Below are 20,006 nucleotides of genomic sequence, written 5' to 3' on the forward strand. Positions count from 1 at the left end.
ATCACCTGTCCAGCTCTTGGCTCCAACCCTCCCCTTCCTATCTTCTCCTATCATTTTGGATCTACCCCTCCCCCTCCCCCTGCCAAATCTCTTACTAACTCTTCCTTCAGTTAGTCCTGACGAAGGGTCTCGGCCTGAAACGTCGACTGTACCTCTTCCCAGAGATGCTGCCTGGCTTGCTGCGTTCACCAGCAACTTTGATGTGTGTTGCAAGAAAATTCACACTGTGTGATAGAAATTTTGAGCATGGATAATAACTGCATTTCTTCAGCTTCGGGTTGGTTATTAGAATTAGGGACTGGCATAGGAGCTGGGTATTCTTTGTCAATTCCACACTATGAATAAGAAAGGTCAATCATGCCTAATGAAGCAATTGCTGCAATGAAAATACCCTATCCAGCACGATTCCTTTGTTCCTCAGTTCACACTACTCTGCCTCATTTGTTCATTTCCCCGCCCCCGCCCCCAACCACAATCACTGCTGACGTCCTGACGAAGGGTCTCGGTCCGAAACATCGACTGTACCTCTTCCCAGAGATGCTGCCTGGCCTGCTGCGTTCACCAGCAACTTTGATGTGTGTTGCTTGAAATTCCAGCATCTGCAGAATTCCTCGTGTATGCGTGATTCTGTCAATGCTGTAATCGTGATGAATTTCCAGTATATGGCCACCATTAAAGCTCAATTTGCAGGGATTCTATCAAACCAGTCAATCTCACTATTCGCGGGCCCACAAGACGATGGGCATTTGGGAACGCAGGAAGCTGCCGCTCTGTAACTATGTGCACTTCACGTGGTTCCTTCTGCAAGGCGCGCTCCCGCTGACCCATGACGACCGTGCACTCTGCCTGCGTGGACTTGCGTGTCCCACCAACATGACGACCCGTGAGGGCCAATCAACAGAGAGAGTCGGCTGGAAGATTGATTGACGTCCAGACCAGCCAATGGTTGCTAGCTTCAGACCACTCATGGGCGGGTGATGGGTGACGGTCGGAGCTCCCGAAGATGGCGGCGCCGATGAATCAACAGCAGCAGTTGGCGGCGGCTCAGGCCCAGCAGCAGCTCGTTCAGGCGCAGCAACTGGCGGCGGCACAAGCCCAGGCCCAGGCCCAGGCTCAGGCTCAGGCTCAGGCTCAGGCAGGTCAGCCGGCGCTCGCCCAGCAGCAACAACAACAACAACAGGCTCAGCAGCAGGACGACCCTGTGGCCAAGTTCAAGCTGCTGATCCCACAGTTGAAGGACTCGCTGCAGGTACTGGCCTGGCGTCATTTGGGCCGATTTATGGGATCAGGGGGATCTCAGGACCTCGGTACTTGGTGATCAAACTTCATTATTATTCTGTGGTCAACAGGTCTGTCTGAGGTGGAGGGTGAGTAGAGTTGGTAAAAGATCTGTACCGTTTAGGTCAGGGATCAGAATTTTATTTTTTAATGACACATTTACATTCGCAGGCGTTTATTTCTGGTATCACATTTTCTAATTGGTTGATTAATTTCCTAATTCACTTAATGTCAGTTCGGTTTGTTTGTGATTGGCTTGACCCATGGAACTGGATGCGATTGGAAAGATGTGACAGTAATTGTGGAAATTCTAGACTCTGTTGTAAGAAATATTAAAACAAAACATTTTGAAAACAAATTGAACAAAGTTTATTAAAGGAAAATTGAGCTTAACAAAGCTTAGTAAAAATACTCTTTTGAGGATTATTTTGGGTGGAAAGCAGGAACAGGGTACTGAAGTAAAAATCAGCTATGATCGTACTGAACAGCCCAAAAAACACTGAATGATCTATTCTTGCTCCTGTTTTGTATCTTTGTGTCGCAGTTACCCTATGGATTCATGGACTATATGGATAAACGGATAGTTAAAGTACACATCAAGTGATGCTACAGGTTTCTGTCAGCAACACACCTCAAGGGAATGAATTCCAGACTTCCATCCTCCTAGAAGAAAAAAAAATCCTTGTCCTCCCTTATTATGACATTAAATCCTTGACTCCTGGTTTTGACCCCTCCACTAAAGGAAATAGATCCTAGATAACTAGAACATAGAAAATCGACAGCACATTACAGGCTCTTCAGCCCACAATGTTGTGCCACTACTCTAGAAACTGCCTAGAATTTCCCTACTGCATAGCCCTCTATTTTTCTAAGCTCCATGTCTGTCGATTTTCTGATTAGTTCCAGGGAGAAGTGTCTGATTGGTACCACTTGGTCATTAGCCATCTACAAAACCCAAGCAACCTGCAGCCTCGACCAACATAGTACAACATTGTGGGCCAAAGGGCCTGTATTGTGCTCCACTAAACAGGAGTAAGAAAACAGGCATGTGGAAATACCATCACTGCTGCACTCACAACTCAGCAGGTCAGGCAGCATCTATGAAAATGAATAAACAGTTGACATTTCGGGCTGAGAGCATTCACCAGGACTAGAAAGGAAGGTTGAAGACTCCTTCCCTTTCTCCCATGGTCCACTCTCCTATCAGATTCCTTCTCCAGCCTGGCCTTTCCCATCCACCTGGCTTCACCTATCACCCTCTCCCCCCACCTATTTATTCTACTGTTCTTTATGTTTTTTGATAGAGCACTGCAGTAGCGTAACAGTCAGTGCGACACTACTACCAGGGCGTTGGAGTTAGAAGCTCAATTCATATAAACATAGAAAGCCTGCAGCACAATACAGGCCCTTCAGCCCACAAAGCTGTGCCGAACATGTACTTACTTTAGAAATTACCAAGCCCTCTTTTTTTTTTAAGCTCCATGTACCTGTCCAGGAGTCTCTTAAAAGACCTTATCGTGTCAGCCTCCACCACTGTCACCGGCAGCCCATTCCACGCACTCACCACTCTCTGCGTAAAAAACCTACCCCTGACATCTCATCTGTATCTGCTTCTAAGCACCTTAAAACTGTGCCATCTCATGCTAGCCATTTCAGCCCTGGGAAGAAGCCTCTGACTATCCACCTCTCATGCTCCGTCACTCCAAGGAGAAAAACCGAGTTCACTCAACCTATTCTCATAAGGCATGTTCCCCAATCCAGGCAACATCCTTGTAAACCTCCTCTGCACCCTTTCTATAGTTTCCATATCCTTCCTGTAGTGAGGTGACCAGAACTGAGCACAGTACTCCAATTGGGGTCTGAGCAGGGTCCTATATAGCTGTAACATTACCTCTCGGCTCTTAAACTCAGTCCCACAGTTGATGAAAGCCAATGCTCCGTTTGCCTTCCTTACCACAGAGTCAACCTGCGTAGCAGCTTTGAGTGTCCTATGGACTTAGACCCCAAGATCCCTCTGATCCTCCACACTGCCAAGTGTCTTACCATTAACACTATATTCTGCAATCATATTTGACCTACCAAAATGAACCACCTCACACTTGGGGTAGAACTCCATCTGCTACTTCTCAGCCCAGTTTTGCATCTTATTGATGTCCTGCTGTAACCTCTGACAGCCCTCCACACTATCCACAACACCCCTAACCTTTGTGTCATTAGCAAATTTACTAACCCATCCCTCTACTTCCTCATCCAGATCATTTATAAAAATTACGAAGAAAAGGGGTCCTAGAACAGATCCTTGAGGCACGCCACTGGTCACCGACCTTCATGCAGAATATGACCCTATCTATAACCACTCTGCCTTCTGTGAGCAAGCCAGTTCTGGATCCACAAAGCAATGTCCCCTTGGATCCCATGCCTCCTTACTTTCTCAATAAGCCTTGTATGGGGTACCTTATCAAATGTCTTGCTGAAATCCACATACACTACATCTACTGCTCTACCTTCATCAATGTGTTTAGTCACATCCTCAAAAAATACAATTAGGCTCATAAGGCACGACCTGTCTTTGACAAAGTCATGCTGACTATTCCTAATCATATTATGCCTCTCCAAATGTTCATAAATCCTGCCTCTCAGGATCTTTTCCATCAACTTACCAATCATTGAAGTAATACTCATTGGTCTATAATTTCCTGGGTTATCTCTACTCCCTTTCTTGAATAAGGGAACAACACCTGCAACTCTCCAATCCTCTGTTGATGATGATATAGGCTCAGCAATCTTCTTCCTCGCCTCCCACAGTAGCCTGGAGTACATCTCATCTGGTCCCGGAGACGTATCCAATCTGATGCTTTCCAAAAGCTCCGGCACATCTTTCTTAATGTCCATATGCTCAAGCTTTGCAATCCGCTATAAATCATCCCTACAATCACCAAGATCTTTTCCGTAGTGATACGGAAGCAAAGCATTCATTAAGTATCTCTGCTATCTCCTCCAATTCCAATGTCATCTGCAAAACCCACATCCTCTCCGTAAATCGTGTGGGTTTTCTCTTGATGCTTCAGCTTCCTCCCATAGCCCAAAGACCAATGTAGTTAGTAGATTAATTGCTGATTGTAAATTGTTCTGTGATAAGGCCAGGGCTAAATCGCTGGGTGCTGTTGCTGGGTGGCGTGGCTCAAAGTGCCAGTAGGGCGTATTCCACCCTGTATTTCAATGAACTTGTCAAGTATTTTTCCTCATTGGTGCTTATATTTACCTCAGGAATTTGCAGATACAATTACAATGTTAAAAAGGCATTTGGACAAGTCCTTGGATAGGAAAGGAGTAGTGCAGGATTGGCTTAATGTAGGCAAGGCCAAGTCATTGGGTGCATTTAAGGCAGAGATAGATTCTTAATTAGCTAGGGCATCAAATGGTCTGGGGAGATGGCAGGGGAGTGGGGATGACTGGAAGAATTGGATCAGTCTGACCATCTTTCATTGCTTCTGCTTCCCAAATATAGCCCGGTCATTAAACGTGTGAAACCCACAATGAAGACTATTAAGATCTGGCTGGAGGGTGCTGACTCTGCTCTACAGCACCAACTCCAGCACACAGACTGGAGAGCGTTTGCTGCCCATGCCACCACAGACTCTCAGATTAACATTGACTTATATACCAACTCTGTCCTTGAGCACATCAACAAGTGTGTAGATAGAGTGACATCAGAAAAACAAATAAAAGTTTTCCCCAATCAGAAACCATGGATGAATAGAGAAGTTCGCCTCCTGCTCAAAGCCAGAGATTCAGCCTTCAGGTCTGGAGACCGGCAGGCTTACAGCTCAGCCAGGGCAAACCTGAGGAGGGGAATCTCTCAGGCTAAACACATATACAAACAGAGAATCGAGGAGCATTTCAACTCCTTGGACCCTGGCGCTTGTGGCATGGCATACAGGTCATTACAGACTTCAAACCACCTAGGACTGTGCCCCCTTCCAGCTCTGCTTCCCTCCCTGATGAGCTCTTCTACTCACTTTACTTCTACACTCACTTTGACCGAGGGAACAAGGATGTCACCCTCAAAGTGGATCTCCCACCTGGTGAACTGCCTCTCTCACTTTCCACCTCCGATGTTTGCGCCACCCTGAGCAGGGTGAATGTACGGAAGGCAGCTGGTCTGGATGGAATACCTGGCCATGTGCTCAGAGTCTGTGCAGGGCAGTTGGCCGGGGTTTTCACGGACATTTTTAATCTGTCCCTGGCCCAGGCAGTTGACCCCACAAGCTTCAAGATCGCTACCATCGTGCCAGTGCCGAAACATTCCACTGCCACAGGCCTGAATGACTTCCACCCAGTTGCACTCACCCCCATCATTGCAAAGTGCTTTGAGAGACTGGTTCGATCACATCTGAAATCCTATCTGCCTACTATCATGGACCCCCATCAATTTGCGTATCGCACCAACAGGTCAACAGAGGATGCCATCTCCACGGCACTTCACTCTACCCTGACCCACCTGGACAGCCCCAACTCTTATGTCAGAATGCTGTTCATTGACTTTAGTTTGGCATTCAATACTGTGATCCCCTCCAAGCTGATTGCCAAACTTCACCAGCTTGGTATCAGCTCATCCCTCTGCAATTGGACCTTGGACTTTCTGACTAACAGACCCCAATCAGTTAAGTTAGACAACCTCTCCTCCTCCACTCTCACCCTGAACACCGGCGTGTCTCAAGGCTGTGTACCGAGCCCTCTTCTGTACTCCCTTTTCACCTATGACTGCGTTCCTGTACACGGTTCTAACTCCATAATCAAGTTCGCAGATGACACCACGGTGGTTGGCCTGATCAGAGGGGATGATGAGACGGCCTACAGGGACGAAGTCCAGTACCTGGCCGCGTGGTGTGCTGACAACAACCTGGCTCTTAACACCCAGAAGACCAAGGAGATCATTGTGGATTTCAGGCATGCTAGGAACCACACTCACATCCCCATCTACATCAACGGCGCTGTAGTGGAGCGTGTATCAAGCTTTGGTGTCCACATTTCCGAGGATCTCACCTGGTCCCTGAACTCCTCCATCCTGATCAAAAAGGTGTAACAGCGCCTTTATTTCCTGCAGAGCATCAGGAAAGCTCACCTCTGTCCCAGGATACTGACAGGCTTTTACCGCTGTACCATTGAGAGCATGCTCACCAACTGCATCTTAGTGTGGTATGGCAATTGTATCGGACCGCAAAGCACTCCAGCGTGTGGTGAAAACTGCCCAGCCGATTATCGGCACCCAATTGCCCACAATTGAGAACATCTACCATAAACGCTGCCTGGGCAGGGCAAAAAGCATTATCAGGGATGCATCTCACCCTAACCATGGACTTTTTACTCTCCTCCCATCCGGTAGGCGCTACAGGAGCCTCCACTCCCACACCAGCAGGCACAGGAAGAGCTTCTTCCCTGAGGCTGTGACCCCGCTGAACCTCACATCGCAGCGTTAAGCAGTATTGCATCCATATTGTACTGTCTCAGTACTTTTACATTTGTGTGCTGTAGCACTTACTTTTTATTCACAGTTATTTTGTAAATAACACTATTCTCTGCATTTCTGGTTAAATGCTAACTGCATTTCATTGGCTTTGTATCTGTACTCAGCACAATGACAATAAAGTTGAATCTAATCTAATCTAATTGAGTGGCGGAGCAGACTTGATGGGTTGAATGGTCTACTTCTCCTATATCTTATGGTCCTATGGTCTAAGTGGGTTTGGCATAAATAGGCATCACAGGATAAATTGGGTTGAAGCACTCATTTCTCTGCTTATATCTCAGTTACTCTAATAGACTTCTTTTTAAATCTTTTTATTGAATTAGTACACAAAAGGTAAACCACATAGGCACCGATACACAGTTGCAATATAACTTTACCAGAGATATTAATACACAAAAAAAAGTTAGTACAAACAGCAGGAATTCTGCAGATGCTGGAAATTCAAGAGATGCTGCTTGGCCTGCTGCGTTCACCAGCAACTTTGATGTGTGTTGCTAGTACAAACAGTGCAGTTTGGATATAAAATAACCAGTATAATTAGTATAACCAGTATAATAGCATACTAATTTTCAAACATGTCAATAAGGAAAAGAAACCCAAAAAAACCCCACCGTGCAACTGAACTAAAAAGCAAAGCAATGGGCTAGCTAGGTATCAAGTAGAGTTAAACAACTTAAAACAATCACGACCTCCATTAAAAACAGTTAAAAAGCAAGAAGGGACTAACCAATAGAAATCTGCTATTCGGATCAGAAATAATATCATGTTGTACAAAAGTGATTGAGGGATCTATAAAAATAGAAACCCCTCGAATCTTAGCGTCGGAATTCGAATGGAAGTGTTCATCTTTCCAGAATTTGAAAAAACTTAATCTGTCCCCCCTCTGCGCATGGGTCTCTTGTAAAAATAGAACATGTGCTTTAAGTCTCCGGAATACTTTAAAAACTTTTTTCCTTTTTATTGGATGATTAAGACCGTTAGTATTCCAAGAGACAAAATTAATAGTAGACTCCATAAAGCCTAAAGTCAACCCGCAAAAAGAGGAGTATTGACAATAGGATCGACCCACGCACCCGGAAAGGGAACAAAACAAACAAGAGATAACGGGAAGGAGAACGCGACCAATAGTTCAGTAATATAAGTAGCCCAAAAGGAAAAAACTAAAAAGTGAAGCCCCTCCCACCGCCCCCCCAACCCCCAAAGCTAAATCTAAGATAGACCAGCCAGAAAGAAGCAAGCACTAGAACTACCCCCATGACTTCCGATAGACGCTCGCTAAAAAAGTGTATATATAAGAGGATCAGCTAAAGTTATAAAACAGTAGAGAAATTAAAAAAAAGTACACCGATTAAAGCAAACCCAATATAATACAAAGAAAAAACAGGTAAATATAAAGAAAACCGTTAACCAACAACATACCATGTAGTTAAACAAGAAAATGAGACAATTAACATAAACTAGCGAGGAAAACTACAAAAAGTACATTTAAAAACTACAAAATTTAAGGCCTCAAAGGAAATACATAAAATGATGCAGAGAAAATAACCACCCAGAATCCCGAGGGAAAAAGAAAGGAGTGATGCAGTTAGAAAAAAATTTGGCAACATATTAATTAACCGAAAAAAAATTTTTCTGCCCTCATATAAAGCAAAAAACAAACCAAAACAGATTAACTGCATCTGAACAAACAGAGATGGTTTAATAATTGCGATTAAGATGTTGAAGGCGAAAATTGATCAAGGTAACTCTGGGCTTCCGATGGAGAGTCGAAAAAACGGGAAGACCCATCAGGCAAGCGAATCTTCAAACGTGCAGGATAAAGCAACACTGGTTTTAAATCCATCTTATCAAGTTCCGACATCACAGATCTGTAACGGACACGCTGATCCCGAACCGGCTTACTGAAATCCTCTACCAGCCAGAACCGAAGCTGTGAATAATCAATGTAACCGTTAGGTTGAGCAAATTGAAGCAATTTCTCCTTGTCTTGAAAATAATGAAATCGTAGAATAAATGCCGAGGTTTATCTGACTTAGACGAATATAATGGGATTCTGTGAGCCCGATCCAATAGTGGTGGTTGGTCAGGAAATAAGGTAGGGAACGCATCTTTTAAAAGTTGAGAAAAGAACTTCACAGTGTCATCAGATTCAGCAGCTTCACGAATACCAATAATTCGAATATTCTGTCTTCACATTCTGCATTCTAAGTCCGAAAGTCAGAAAGTCAAGTTTTTTCTTCATTCCAGTAATTGTCTCAATTTTCCCCATCTTGAGTTCATTTTGTTGCGTGGATTTTTGAAGATTAGATATAGCAGTCTGATGTTCCATGATAGATGTTTGCATTTTATCGATTACATCAAGAATTTTCTCCAGTTTAGATGAAATTTCCACACGAGTCAGATCCGTTAACAGTAGTTGAAATTTCCGTTTGAATCAGATCCGATAGAGCTTTCAAAGTTAATGCTGGTTCAGTCGGAGGAGGATCAGTAGCTTTCGGTCTAACTGGAGGTTTGCCGTCTTTCCCGTTCTTAGACATAGCAGATCTTAAAAACATCCAAATATCAAGAAAAACAGAATTTGTTGCAAAGAGTTATGAAAATCGGTGCCTTAATGGTTAAATGTAGCTGATCATAGGAAAAAAACTCAGAGGTAATGGAGCGAGTCAAGAACACGACTTCACTCCATGAGCGCTATCGGAAGTCTCCTAGACTTCTAACTATATAATATACTCAGTGACCATTTTATTAGATACACTGTACACCTGCTGGTTGATGCAAATATTTAATCAGCCAATCATGTGGCAGCAATTCAGTGCATAAAATCATGCAGATGTGGTCAAAAGGTTCAGGTGTTGTTCAGCCCAAACATCAGAATTAGGAAGAAATGTGATCTAAGTGACTTTGACCATGGAATGATTGTTGATGCCAGATGGGGTGATTTGAGTATCTCAGAAACTGCTGATCTCCTGGGATTTTCACACACAACAGTCCCTAGAGTTTCAGAGAAAGATGCAAAAAAAACAAAAAAAAAAAATCCAGTGAGTTCTCTGGGCAAAAATGCCTCATTAATGGGAGCAGTCAGAGGAGAATGGCCAGACTGGTTTTGACAGGAGGACAACAATAACTCAAATAATCACACATTACAATAGTGGTGTGCAGAAGAGCATCTCTGAATGCCAACATGTTGAACCTTGAAGTGGATGAGCTTCAGCAGCAGAAGACCAGGAATGGTACCTAATAAAGTGACCACTGTGTGTATTTTCTTATGTATGAATGTGTGTGTGTGATTTGATTCCTGATATGAAATGGAAAGCACCATTTCAAAGGTGATTTCTAAATTTAGACAGTCATATCAATAAAATAAATTCTTTATTCACTGGCAGGAATTGCTTGTTTTCTATTAAAGCTGTGTCTGATGCTTTATTTTTATTTTGGCATCTTCCCAAATCCTTTCCAATTCTGATGAAGAGTGTCGGCCTAGTGCATTGACTGTTTATTTATTTGCATAGATGCTGCCTGAACCTGATAGCATTTTGTGTTTGTTCCTCTAGGTCTCCAGCATTTGCAGAGTATCTTGTATCTGATGCTTTATTGATGTTTCTGTTTACCTTTTAGAATCTAATGAGGATTGCAGCTCAAAACTTGTCCCAAAACACAACTATTGATAATGGACAGTGAGTATTGCACTTCTGATCAATGTCTGCTCCTATTTGTGAATGGAATAAGGGCATTTGCAACTGCCGTGTGCCCATTTAGTGGAACAACACACTGGTTTCGGTTTATGTGAAACCTAACAGTGGGGCATCAACTTTGCAGGTGAGATAAGATAAATGAGCATGATGTAGTTGGTTAGTCAGCATAGTGTTCATATTACTTAGATACCCATCAATTCAGGTAAATAGTTTTAATTCCTCTGAGGTGAGCAGTAAATGCTGGCCTCATTAGGGTAATGCCAACATCCCAACACATGAATAAAAGACAAAACCTCCCAATGATTTTAAAGGTCCCTCTGGATTGTCCTGTTAAGGCAGAGATAGGCTGTGATAGAGATAGCGTAAAGCTCTGTATATGTAAAACCATCGCACACTTCCAGAGTAGGGACGGCCTGTGTAGATACAGAGTAAAGCTCCCTGTATGTAAAACCATCACACACTCCCAGGGGATGGACTGCCTCTGTTAGATACAGAGTAAAACTCCCTTTGTGTAAAACCATCACACATTTCCAGGCAAGGGACAGCCTGTGTTCGATACAGAGTAAAACTCCCTGTTTGTAACACCATCACACACTTCCAGAGTAGGGACAGCCTGTGTTAGATACAGAGTAAAACTCCCTGTGTGTAAAACCATCACACACTCCCAGGGGATGGACTGCCTCTGTTAGATACAGAGTAAAACTCCCTTTGTGTAAAACCATCACACATTTCCAGGCAAGGGACAGCCTGTGTTCGATACAGAGTAAAACTCCCTGTTTGTAACACCATCACACACTTCCAGAGTAGGGACAGCCTGTGTTAGATACAGAGTAAAACTCCCTGTGTGTAAAACCATCACACACTTCCAGGCAAGGGACAGCCTGTCTTAGATACAGAGTAAAACTCCCTGTCCATTGAACCATCACACATCTCCAGGGAAAGTATAGCATGGACTGGATAGTGAATTAACGGAAGGAAGCAGTTTCTCAAGCTAAGAGAAAGTGGAGACAGAGAGAGAAAAAGAAGAACTTTTAATCTTTTTGTCCAGCAAAAGGTAATGATAAAAATAACATCTGAAATCTGCTTTCTGAGGTGGGTATCAAAGCACCGAAGACGTTTTATGTGGACTGTTGGGGGAGGAAGAAAGACTGAAAATTCGGGTGGTAGAGTTGCCAAATTCAGTAGGAAATGCTTGTATGTATTCCACCTTTCTACCTCAATTTTTTTTTTGAATCAGGAGAGCTGGAGTTACCGAAGTAACTTTACTTCAAAAACCTACACCTCAAGATCCAGTGTAAAAACATTGTAATCTGGAATAATAACCTCAAAATCAAAAACTGTTTGCTGGTTGCTCTGAAATCACCATTCTCAATCAGGTATGGGCTGAAGAACCTAGAAGCAAGCATGAAAGCAATGGCAGAAACTGGTGTAACCTCAGCCATTGCTATTACCTCTTGCATGTTTGCAATGTAGACACAATAAATTCATTCATTTGCCATTTTCTGAAACAAACATGAAGTAACTTGTTGTAAAATATTTTATTATGTATTTCATGCTGCTGAACCATTTGGTAATATTTATTTGATGGTGTGACTTAAACCTTAGAGGTTAGAACCAATGGTATCAGATGGTCTGCTCATTATAGGAAGGATGTAGAAGCTTTAGGTGGGGGGAGAGAAGATTTACATGGATGCTGACTGTATTAGAGAGCATGTCTTATGAGGATAGGCTATGTAAGCTCAGTCTTACCTCTCTGGAACAAAGGAACATGAGAGGTGACCTCATAGAGATGTGTACGATGATAAAGAGGGGACAGCCAGGAATTTTTTTCCAGGGTGGAAATAGCTAATGATCTCCATTATTTTACGCACTATTTTAAGGTAATTGGAAGTATGGGAGGGGATGTTCAAGGTAGGCTTTTGTGGACAGAGAGTGGTAGGTGCATGGAGCGCGCTACCAGGGTTGGTGGTAAAGGCAGATACAGATAGGCTTGTGGATGATAGAAAATGGAGGGCTATACAGTATGGGAGGGGATGGTTAGCTGGACCTTGGAGTAGATCTATTGGTTTATTGGCTTGTGCTCTATGTAAAACATCTAACCATATATGTATTTTTACTGAGGCTGATTGTATACCCTAGTACACCTTTTACTTTCGATGTTTTGTGAATTGAGTGAGAAAATTCTGCATCTAGATAGTTGCAATAAGAACTCAGATTCCTTTTTTTTTCTGGATCTTAAGGTGTAGGATTTTGAAGCTGCTCCTACAACTCCTTTTGTCATTGAGTAGAATAAGGACAGAAGCAGAAGGAGGGAATTATCGCTACCCTGCTAACTGTGTATTCTGATTTCAGTTCGTAACAGATGTTATCCTTTACCCTACAGGAAGAGCAGTGATACTGCATTGCAGCGCTTCGATAAGAGTTTAGAGGAATTCTACGCTCTATGTGACCAGGTGGAACTGTGTCTGGTGAGTATGACTGAAGTTGGAAACCCTCTACTTCTATTGATGTAGCTTTCCACCTTGCTGCCCTCTGCTGTTACTCATTTCATGCACTGGCTCTTTTAGTTTCAGACAGCCCAAATCATTGCACCTAGGAATTTTAGCGGACATGCAAAACGGTGTTTTCTCCCTGATCGGCTGAGGATAATTAGAACATAAAACATAGAAATCTACAGCACATTACAGGTCCTTCTTCCCACAATGTTGTGCCAACCATGTAACCTACTCTGGAAACTGCCTAGAATTTCCCTAGTGCATAGCCCTCTCGTTTTCTAAGCTCCATGATTGTTGATTTTCTGATCAGTTCCAGGGAGAAGTGTCTGCAAGATTCATACTCAGTCCAGTGGTTTCAGTCTGAACAGTACAGCAAGGGTAACTGTGATAGACAAGCCTGTGCTCCTTGTGTCACTCCACCACAGGGAGGTTCATGAGAATGACCTTGGGAATAAAAGAGCCAATATATGAGGAGTACTTTATGGCTCTGGGCCTGTACTCACTGGAATTAAGAGTGAGGCTGAATCTCATTGCAACCTGTCGAATATTGAAAATGTTAGAATGAACATGAAGAAGCTGTTTCTCTGCAGTGGGAGAGTTCTAGACCAAAGGGCACAGAATAGAGGGACGTCCATTTTGAACAGATATGGGGAAGAATTTCTTTAGCCAGAGGGTGGTGAATCTGTGGAATTTTTTTGCCACAGTCGATTGTGGAGGCCAGGTCATTGGGTATATTTAAAACAGAGGCTGATAGGTTCTTGATTAGTAAGGGTGTTAAAGGTTATTGCAACACTCACAACACGCTGGAGGAACTCAGCAGGTCGGGCAGCACCCTGGGGTGGGCTGGTGAATGGGGTTGAGGGGGATAATAAATCAGCCTTGATCGAATGGCAGAGCAGATTTGATGAGCCAAATGGCTTAATTCTGCTCCTATGCCTTATGGTCTTGCTTCTGATTCTTCTGTCACTGACTGTGTCTCTTCCTTTGCAGAGGCTGGCTTTCGAATGTCTATCCCAGAGCATTGACAGTGCTAAACACTCGCCCAACCTGGTTCCCACTGCAACCAAGCCTGACACAGTGCAGACAGAGAGTCTGTCATACACTCAGTACCTCAGTATGATCAAGTCACAGATCTCCTGTGCCAAAGACATTCATAATGCCCTCTTGGAGTGTTCAAAAAGGATTGCCAGCAAGGGGCAGATGTGAACGGCGATAGTGTCTGCAGTCAGATTCTGGGTCCTCTGGAGTTGGCATTTCCATGAACCTCTGCTGTATCACCATGATTTTGTCTGAGTGGTTGGATGTAAAGGGATCTGCTAGTCAACCCCTTCTCTGAAGTTTCGTGCTTAACATTCTGTGCTGTGGTCTGTTCCCAGTTACTCAGTGGGGTTAGGGCCATGTGTGCTATGAGTGATCCTATTCCATCTTTCAGAGTGATACTGTATGTTCATTCTTTTAAATATGTTTGTGTCTGACTCCACATCAGTATATTCTCATTTGGCAACTTCCAGCTCGTAATTGCAAAGAGCTGTGTACATGGGACTGAGACTGTAGTAGGGTAGTAGTCCATTAGAGGATGACAGCAAATTCAGGTTTGACGAATTCTTCTCCTTTAAAGGAAAGGAATGTTAGCCTTTCAGCTCTGTGAGCCTTTTCCACTATTCTTTTAGATCACAGCTGCCCTGCTTCTTAATTCCATTTGCTGCATTCTGATTCTATGCTGACTTGGTAAACCTGTTGGTCTCCGCTGTGGAAGCTGTAGTACACATCTGGCATCCTTACTCTTAGGGAAGGTTTCCTTGCCCCCTTGTATGAAATTGTGAGCTGATTGGCCAAGGCCTGAGCCCCTAATTCTCTCAATCCACCCTACCAGCAAATACAAGGCTTTGTAAGGTTAACTTCAGCACGGTTTCCACAAGGTATCCTTGTGATTTACTCCTGTCACATTAATGCAGTCTGACTTTCCATCACCTATGTTTCCAGGGGTTGATAATGGGGACATCCTGCGATCTCATTCCTGCAGTGCATTTGTTTTCCTGATGTATTGATAACGAGTTCACTGTTGTGAAATAAATGACTAAAGGCTGGGAACAGCAGGGTGACCTTGGGGTCAGTCCCAGTCTGCTGTTTACATTCCGTGAATGACTGCTGACTGGTTCATACTTAACTCTTGTGCAAGAGGGACTGACTCTTAAGTAATGATCGGTTTAACTTGGTCTGATTACAGACAGCAGGTAGTGCTGGGGAAGTTTCAAACTCATTTCTCTTATAAAGTGTCTTTGTGATATTATTTATATAAAATGATTTGTGTAAGTTTCCTATTACATCTGTGTGTGCCACAGTAGCGTAATGGTTAGCACAATGCTATTACAGCTCGGGTACCCGGAGTTTGTGGTCTGTATGAGAATAAGTGAGTTCCCCAGCTGCTCTGGTTTCATCCCACAGTGCAAAAGTGTACTGGGGAGGTTCATTGGTTATTGTGAATAGGTTATGGATTGTTGGGGGTTTCTGGGCAGCATGGCTTGAAGGGTCTAATCTGTGCTGTATCACTAAATAAATAAATAAGGGATCATCTTTGATGTTGGTGATATCTATACGATTGATAATGACTTGAAAATGTGTGAATTTATGGAGGATTTAATCCTTCTTTCTACAATGTGATAGAAAGGATGTGATATCCTTTCATGTACTATTCATTCGTCCCCTCCTTGATCTGTTTGCAGCCTATTGATATGTTTGGCTGCACTGTGGTTAAAAATTAAAGATTGGCTTTTATTTGTCACATGTATATCAAAAATGCATCGTTTGTGTCAAATCAAATCAGTAAGGATTGTTCTGGGGGCAGTCTGCAAGTGTCACCACGCTTCCGTACATCTTTGGAATCTGGGAGGAAACTGGAGCACCCGGAGGAAACCCATGGGGAGAACATACACATTCCGTACAGACAACAGCAGCAGGAATTGAACTCTGATCTTACAGTCAGCACGGTAATAATGTTACACCAATTGCTAAGCTACCCTGCCACTGTATTATTCCTCCCATGCCCAGTGGGATAGGATTGCATTTTCTTGTTACCTTTCTTGCCAGTCAAACATTTGCCGTGTGAGTGTGGAGACAGGGCTGGTGGTGATATGTATGTAGTTGTACCACTGTGAGATCATGATATGATCGTATTTCCAAGTCAGGCTGTGAGCTTGTGGCTATTTGTGTGTGTGAGAGAGACAGAGAAAGACAGTGTGATCCTATTTTCATTTTGTTGGTGTGCAAGTTTGTTTCTATATCTCCTACATGTCACTCTGTGTGTGTACTCCCCAATTCCCTGAAGGTGTGATTTCTTGTGGTTTCTGTATTGCCATGTTTCAGTGTCATTGTGTGAACATTTGTGTATATATTTCTGTTTCTTTCTGTGTGTGTGTGCGTGAGTGTGTATATATGTGTGTGTACATTTGTGTTTTGTTTCTCCAAAAGCAACATGGGAATCAGCCCTGCAGCATTAAAGGAACCAGGTGAGTTTTAAGAAAGAATTTGATTTAGACAAAGAGCTGGGGAATTCACAAGGTGTCTTGCAGATGAGTAAAACAGTAAGTACTGTAAAACTCTGATAATCCAATGTGTTCAGACCTTTACTGAGCGGCAGATTTTCTGGACTATTGGATGATATTAATACATCAACACAATTAATTCACATCTTTTAGCTATTACACGACATTATTGTAAGTTTTGAATTGAACAGAGTAAGTTTAAAGAGAGTGTGGGATCAAGAGTCCTGATAGGTTTCAAAGGAGCATCAGAACCAGGACACCAGTCTATAGGGAATGCTGGAACCAAATTTCCAGTGAGTGAACAGGAATGTGGCAAATACTGTCTGGTTATACAAGTTTTCTATGGGCAGCATAGTAGCATAGTGGGTAGCACACTGCTTTACAGTAGTGGTGACCCATATAACCATATAACAGTTACAGCACGGAATCAAGCCATCTCGGCCCTTCTAGCCCATGCCGAACTCTTACTCACACCTAGTCCCACCGACCCGGGTTCAATCCCCCTCACTGTAAGGAGTTTGACCGTTCTCCCCATGACCACATGGGTTTCCACCCACAATCCAATGATCAGTTAACCAGTTAATAGGTTAATTGATCTTTGTAAAATATCCGTGATTAGGCTAGGGTTAAATCGGGGTTCGCTGGGCAGTGCTGCTCAAAGGGCTGACTGTATCAGCAATTAAAAAAGTAAATAGATGGATAGCAAATTACCAGAGTTTTACTGTCATCTAGAGGTAATAATAATTTAAGTATATCTTTAGATGTATTAATTTAATCAGATTCCTAGAGTGCGTGTGCTGAGTCTGATGGTTTCCTGGGTAGTACTTTACTGGAGGTGGTCATCGATAGCTTCAGAGTCTTGATAGAGTATAAATCAAACCAGCTGCAGATACTGGAATCGTTAATAAAAACAAAGAGTGCTGCGAACACTTAGCAGATCAGAAAGGGAAATAGTTAACATTTCAGGATCCAGACAGTCAAAACTAGGATGTGAATCATTAACTCTGCTTTATTCTCCACAGATGATGCCTGACTTGTGTGTTTCCAGCATTTTCTGTTTTTATTGAAGGGAACATAGCACTGTTACAGTGCCTGTAAAAAATATTCACCCCCTTGGAAGTTTTCATTTTTTATTGTTTTACCACATTGAATCACAGTTAATTTAATTTAGCTTTTTTTTTTGACAACAGAAAAAAGACTTCTGGGTCAAAGTGAAAACAGATCTCTCCAATGTGATCTAAATTAATAATAAATGTAAAACACCGTTGATTGCATAAGTATTCATTCCCTTTAATATGACACATCAAATCATCACTGGTGCAGCCAACTGGTTTTACAAGACACATAATTAGGGACGTAGAATATAAGGGCATAGAAGTCAAGCACAACGTTATAAAGCTGAAAGGGACATAGCTGGAGTGCTGTGCTGGTTCTTCACCCGGCACTTGCATCAAGTGCTGAGGAATTTTGTCCCCATGTCTAAGCAACTCAAGTGGCCCTTCAGACATTTTCTAAATGCTGTCAGCATCCCTGCCTCAACCACTCTTTTCAAGAGGGCATTCCAGATACTTACCACCCAATAAGTGAAGAAGGTCCTCTTTTATACCACTGCATCTTTACTGCTTCTTGAAAACCTATGTTCTCTAGTTTTAGCTATCTTTGATGTGGGTGGGGGGGGGGGTGGAATTCTGTGCTGTCTACCCTACCCAATCTATATCTCATGAATTTATGTACCTCAGTGATGGTCTAGATAGATTGTAGTGAGGATGTTCCCTATAATAGATCAGTCTAGGACCAGAGGGCACAGCCTCCAAATAGAATGATGTCCATTTAGAACAGGGATGAGGAATTTCTTTAGCTGGAGGGTAACAAGCTGTGGAATAGTCATCAACGGCTGTGGATATTAAGTGATTGGGTATATTCAAAGCAGAAGTTGATAGGTTCTTGATGAGTCAGGACATCAAAGGTTACAGGGAAAAGGCAAGATAATAGGATTGAGAAGGATAATAAATCAGCCATGATGGAATGGCAGGGCAGAGGTGGGCTGAATGGCCTAATTCTGCTCCTATGTCTTATGGTCTTATGTTCCCTCTTAGCCACCTCTCTTCCAGGGAGAAAACACCCAGCATCCAGTCTCCTCATAACTCTACTGCTCCATCCCATTGAAAAGTTTCCCACTTTTGGTACCAATTTTCACTTGCTCCAATAATTCTGCACTGGTGACTCAGAAACGTCTCCATCTTTCCAAGCAGTGGCTCCCCTCTATCAGCATAAACAGAGCACTACATCACATCTCAACCATTTCCCCCAGCTTCCAGCCCACAAGAGTCCATATCCATCCTCTACCATTTATGCTAGTTTCAACGAGGTTCTACTACCTGATGTGTGTTCCACTCTTCCATTACACCTACCTCTGCTAGTCTTATCGTACTTTCCCATACAACGGTAAGAGAAAAAACAACTGTTCTTTCATATCTTCCCACCATTGAGTGATCCAAACAGTCCTTCCACATGAAACAATGAGTCACCTGCTCTGGCGAAGCCAAGCACAAACTTGGTGATCACATTGTGGAGCACCTTTTTAGTTTATAGGACTGATCCTAAGCATTTGGTTTCACCATCCAACTCTCACTACGTCCTTTCTATTGTGGCTTCTTGTACTGTTCCAGTGACACCCAATGCAGGCTGGAGGAAGGACACCTTATCTTCTGTTGGGCATGTTGCAGCCTATGGATTCAATATCAAATTCTCCAACTTAAATTGCTCACTCGTTCAGTCTACTAGAATCAACCACTATCTCCATATCATCATTTTAGACCATAAGAGTTGTTTAGTCCATCGAGTCTGCTCCACCATTTCACCACGGTTAATCCATTTTCCCTCTCAGCTCCAATCTCCTGTCTTCTCCCCTTATCCCTCCATGCCCTAACTAATCAAAAATCTATCAATCTCTGCCTTAACTATGCCAATGACTTGGCTTCCACAGCCACCTGTGGCAACAATTCCATAGCTTCACTCTCTGGCTGAAGAAATTTTTCCTCATCTCTGTTCTAAAAGGACGCTGCTGTTTTCTGAGGCCGTGTCCTCTGATCTTATACACCCCCACTAGAGGAAACATCTGCTCTATCGAGGCCTTTCAGCATCCACTAGCTTTCAATGAAGTCACCCATCATTCTTCAGAATTCTATTGAGTAGAGGCTCTGAGCCATCAAACACTCCACATATGACAAGCCTTTCAATCCCAGAATCATTTTTGAACCCTCTCCAATGTCAGCATATCCTTTCTTAGATTAGGAGCCCAAAACTGCTGACAATACTCCAAGTTAGGCCTCACCAATGCTTTATAAAGCCTCAACATTACATAATTGTATATTCTAGTCCTCTTGAAATGAATATCAACATTACATTTGTGTTCCTCACCACCGACCCAACCGGCAAATTAATCTTTAGGGAATCCTGCACAAGGACT

The 20,006-nt window shown here is 43.0% G+C and overlaps 1 protein-coding gene across 1 annotated transcript; it reads left to right on the plus strand.

The window, feature by feature from the left end:
- Nucleotides 1-987: 987 nt before the first annotated feature.
- med29 (mediator complex subunit 29) lies at nt 988-16,691 on the plus strand. The gene is made up of 4 exons (XM_063060374.1): nt 988-1,249; nt 10,424-10,482; nt 12,884-12,968; nt 13,986-16,691. Exons 1-4 carry the CDS (start codon nt 1,004-1,006, stop codon nt 14,199-14,201), a joined length of 606 nt encoding a protein of 201 aa, XP_062916444.1. The 5' UTR covers nt 988-1,003; the 3' UTR covers nt 14,202-16,691.
- Nucleotides 16,692-20,006: the final 3,315 nt, after the last annotated feature.

The sequence above is a fragment of the Mobula hypostoma genome, chromosome 10, assembly GCF_963921235.1.
Source record: "Mobula hypostoma chromosome 10, sMobHyp1.1, whole genome shotgun sequence".
NCBI lineage: Eukaryota > Metazoa > Chordata > Chondrichthyes > Myliobatiformes > Myliobatidae > Mobula > Mobula hypostoma.

Excerpts from the sequence above, each read along its gene's own strand:
- med29 (XM_063060374.1), top strand. The coding sequence starts at position 1,004 with ATGGCGGCGCCGATGAATCAACAGCAGCAGTTGGCGGCGGCTCAGGCC. Across the intron at positions 1,250-10,423 it reads AGTTGAAGGACTCGCTGCAG|AATCTAATGAGGATTGCAGC; the intron begins GTACTGGCCTGG and ends TTTACCTTTTAG. Across the intron at positions 10,483-12,883 it reads ACAACTATTGATAATGGACA|GAAGAGCAGTGATACTGCAT; the intron begins GTGAGTATTGCA and ends TTTACCCTACAG.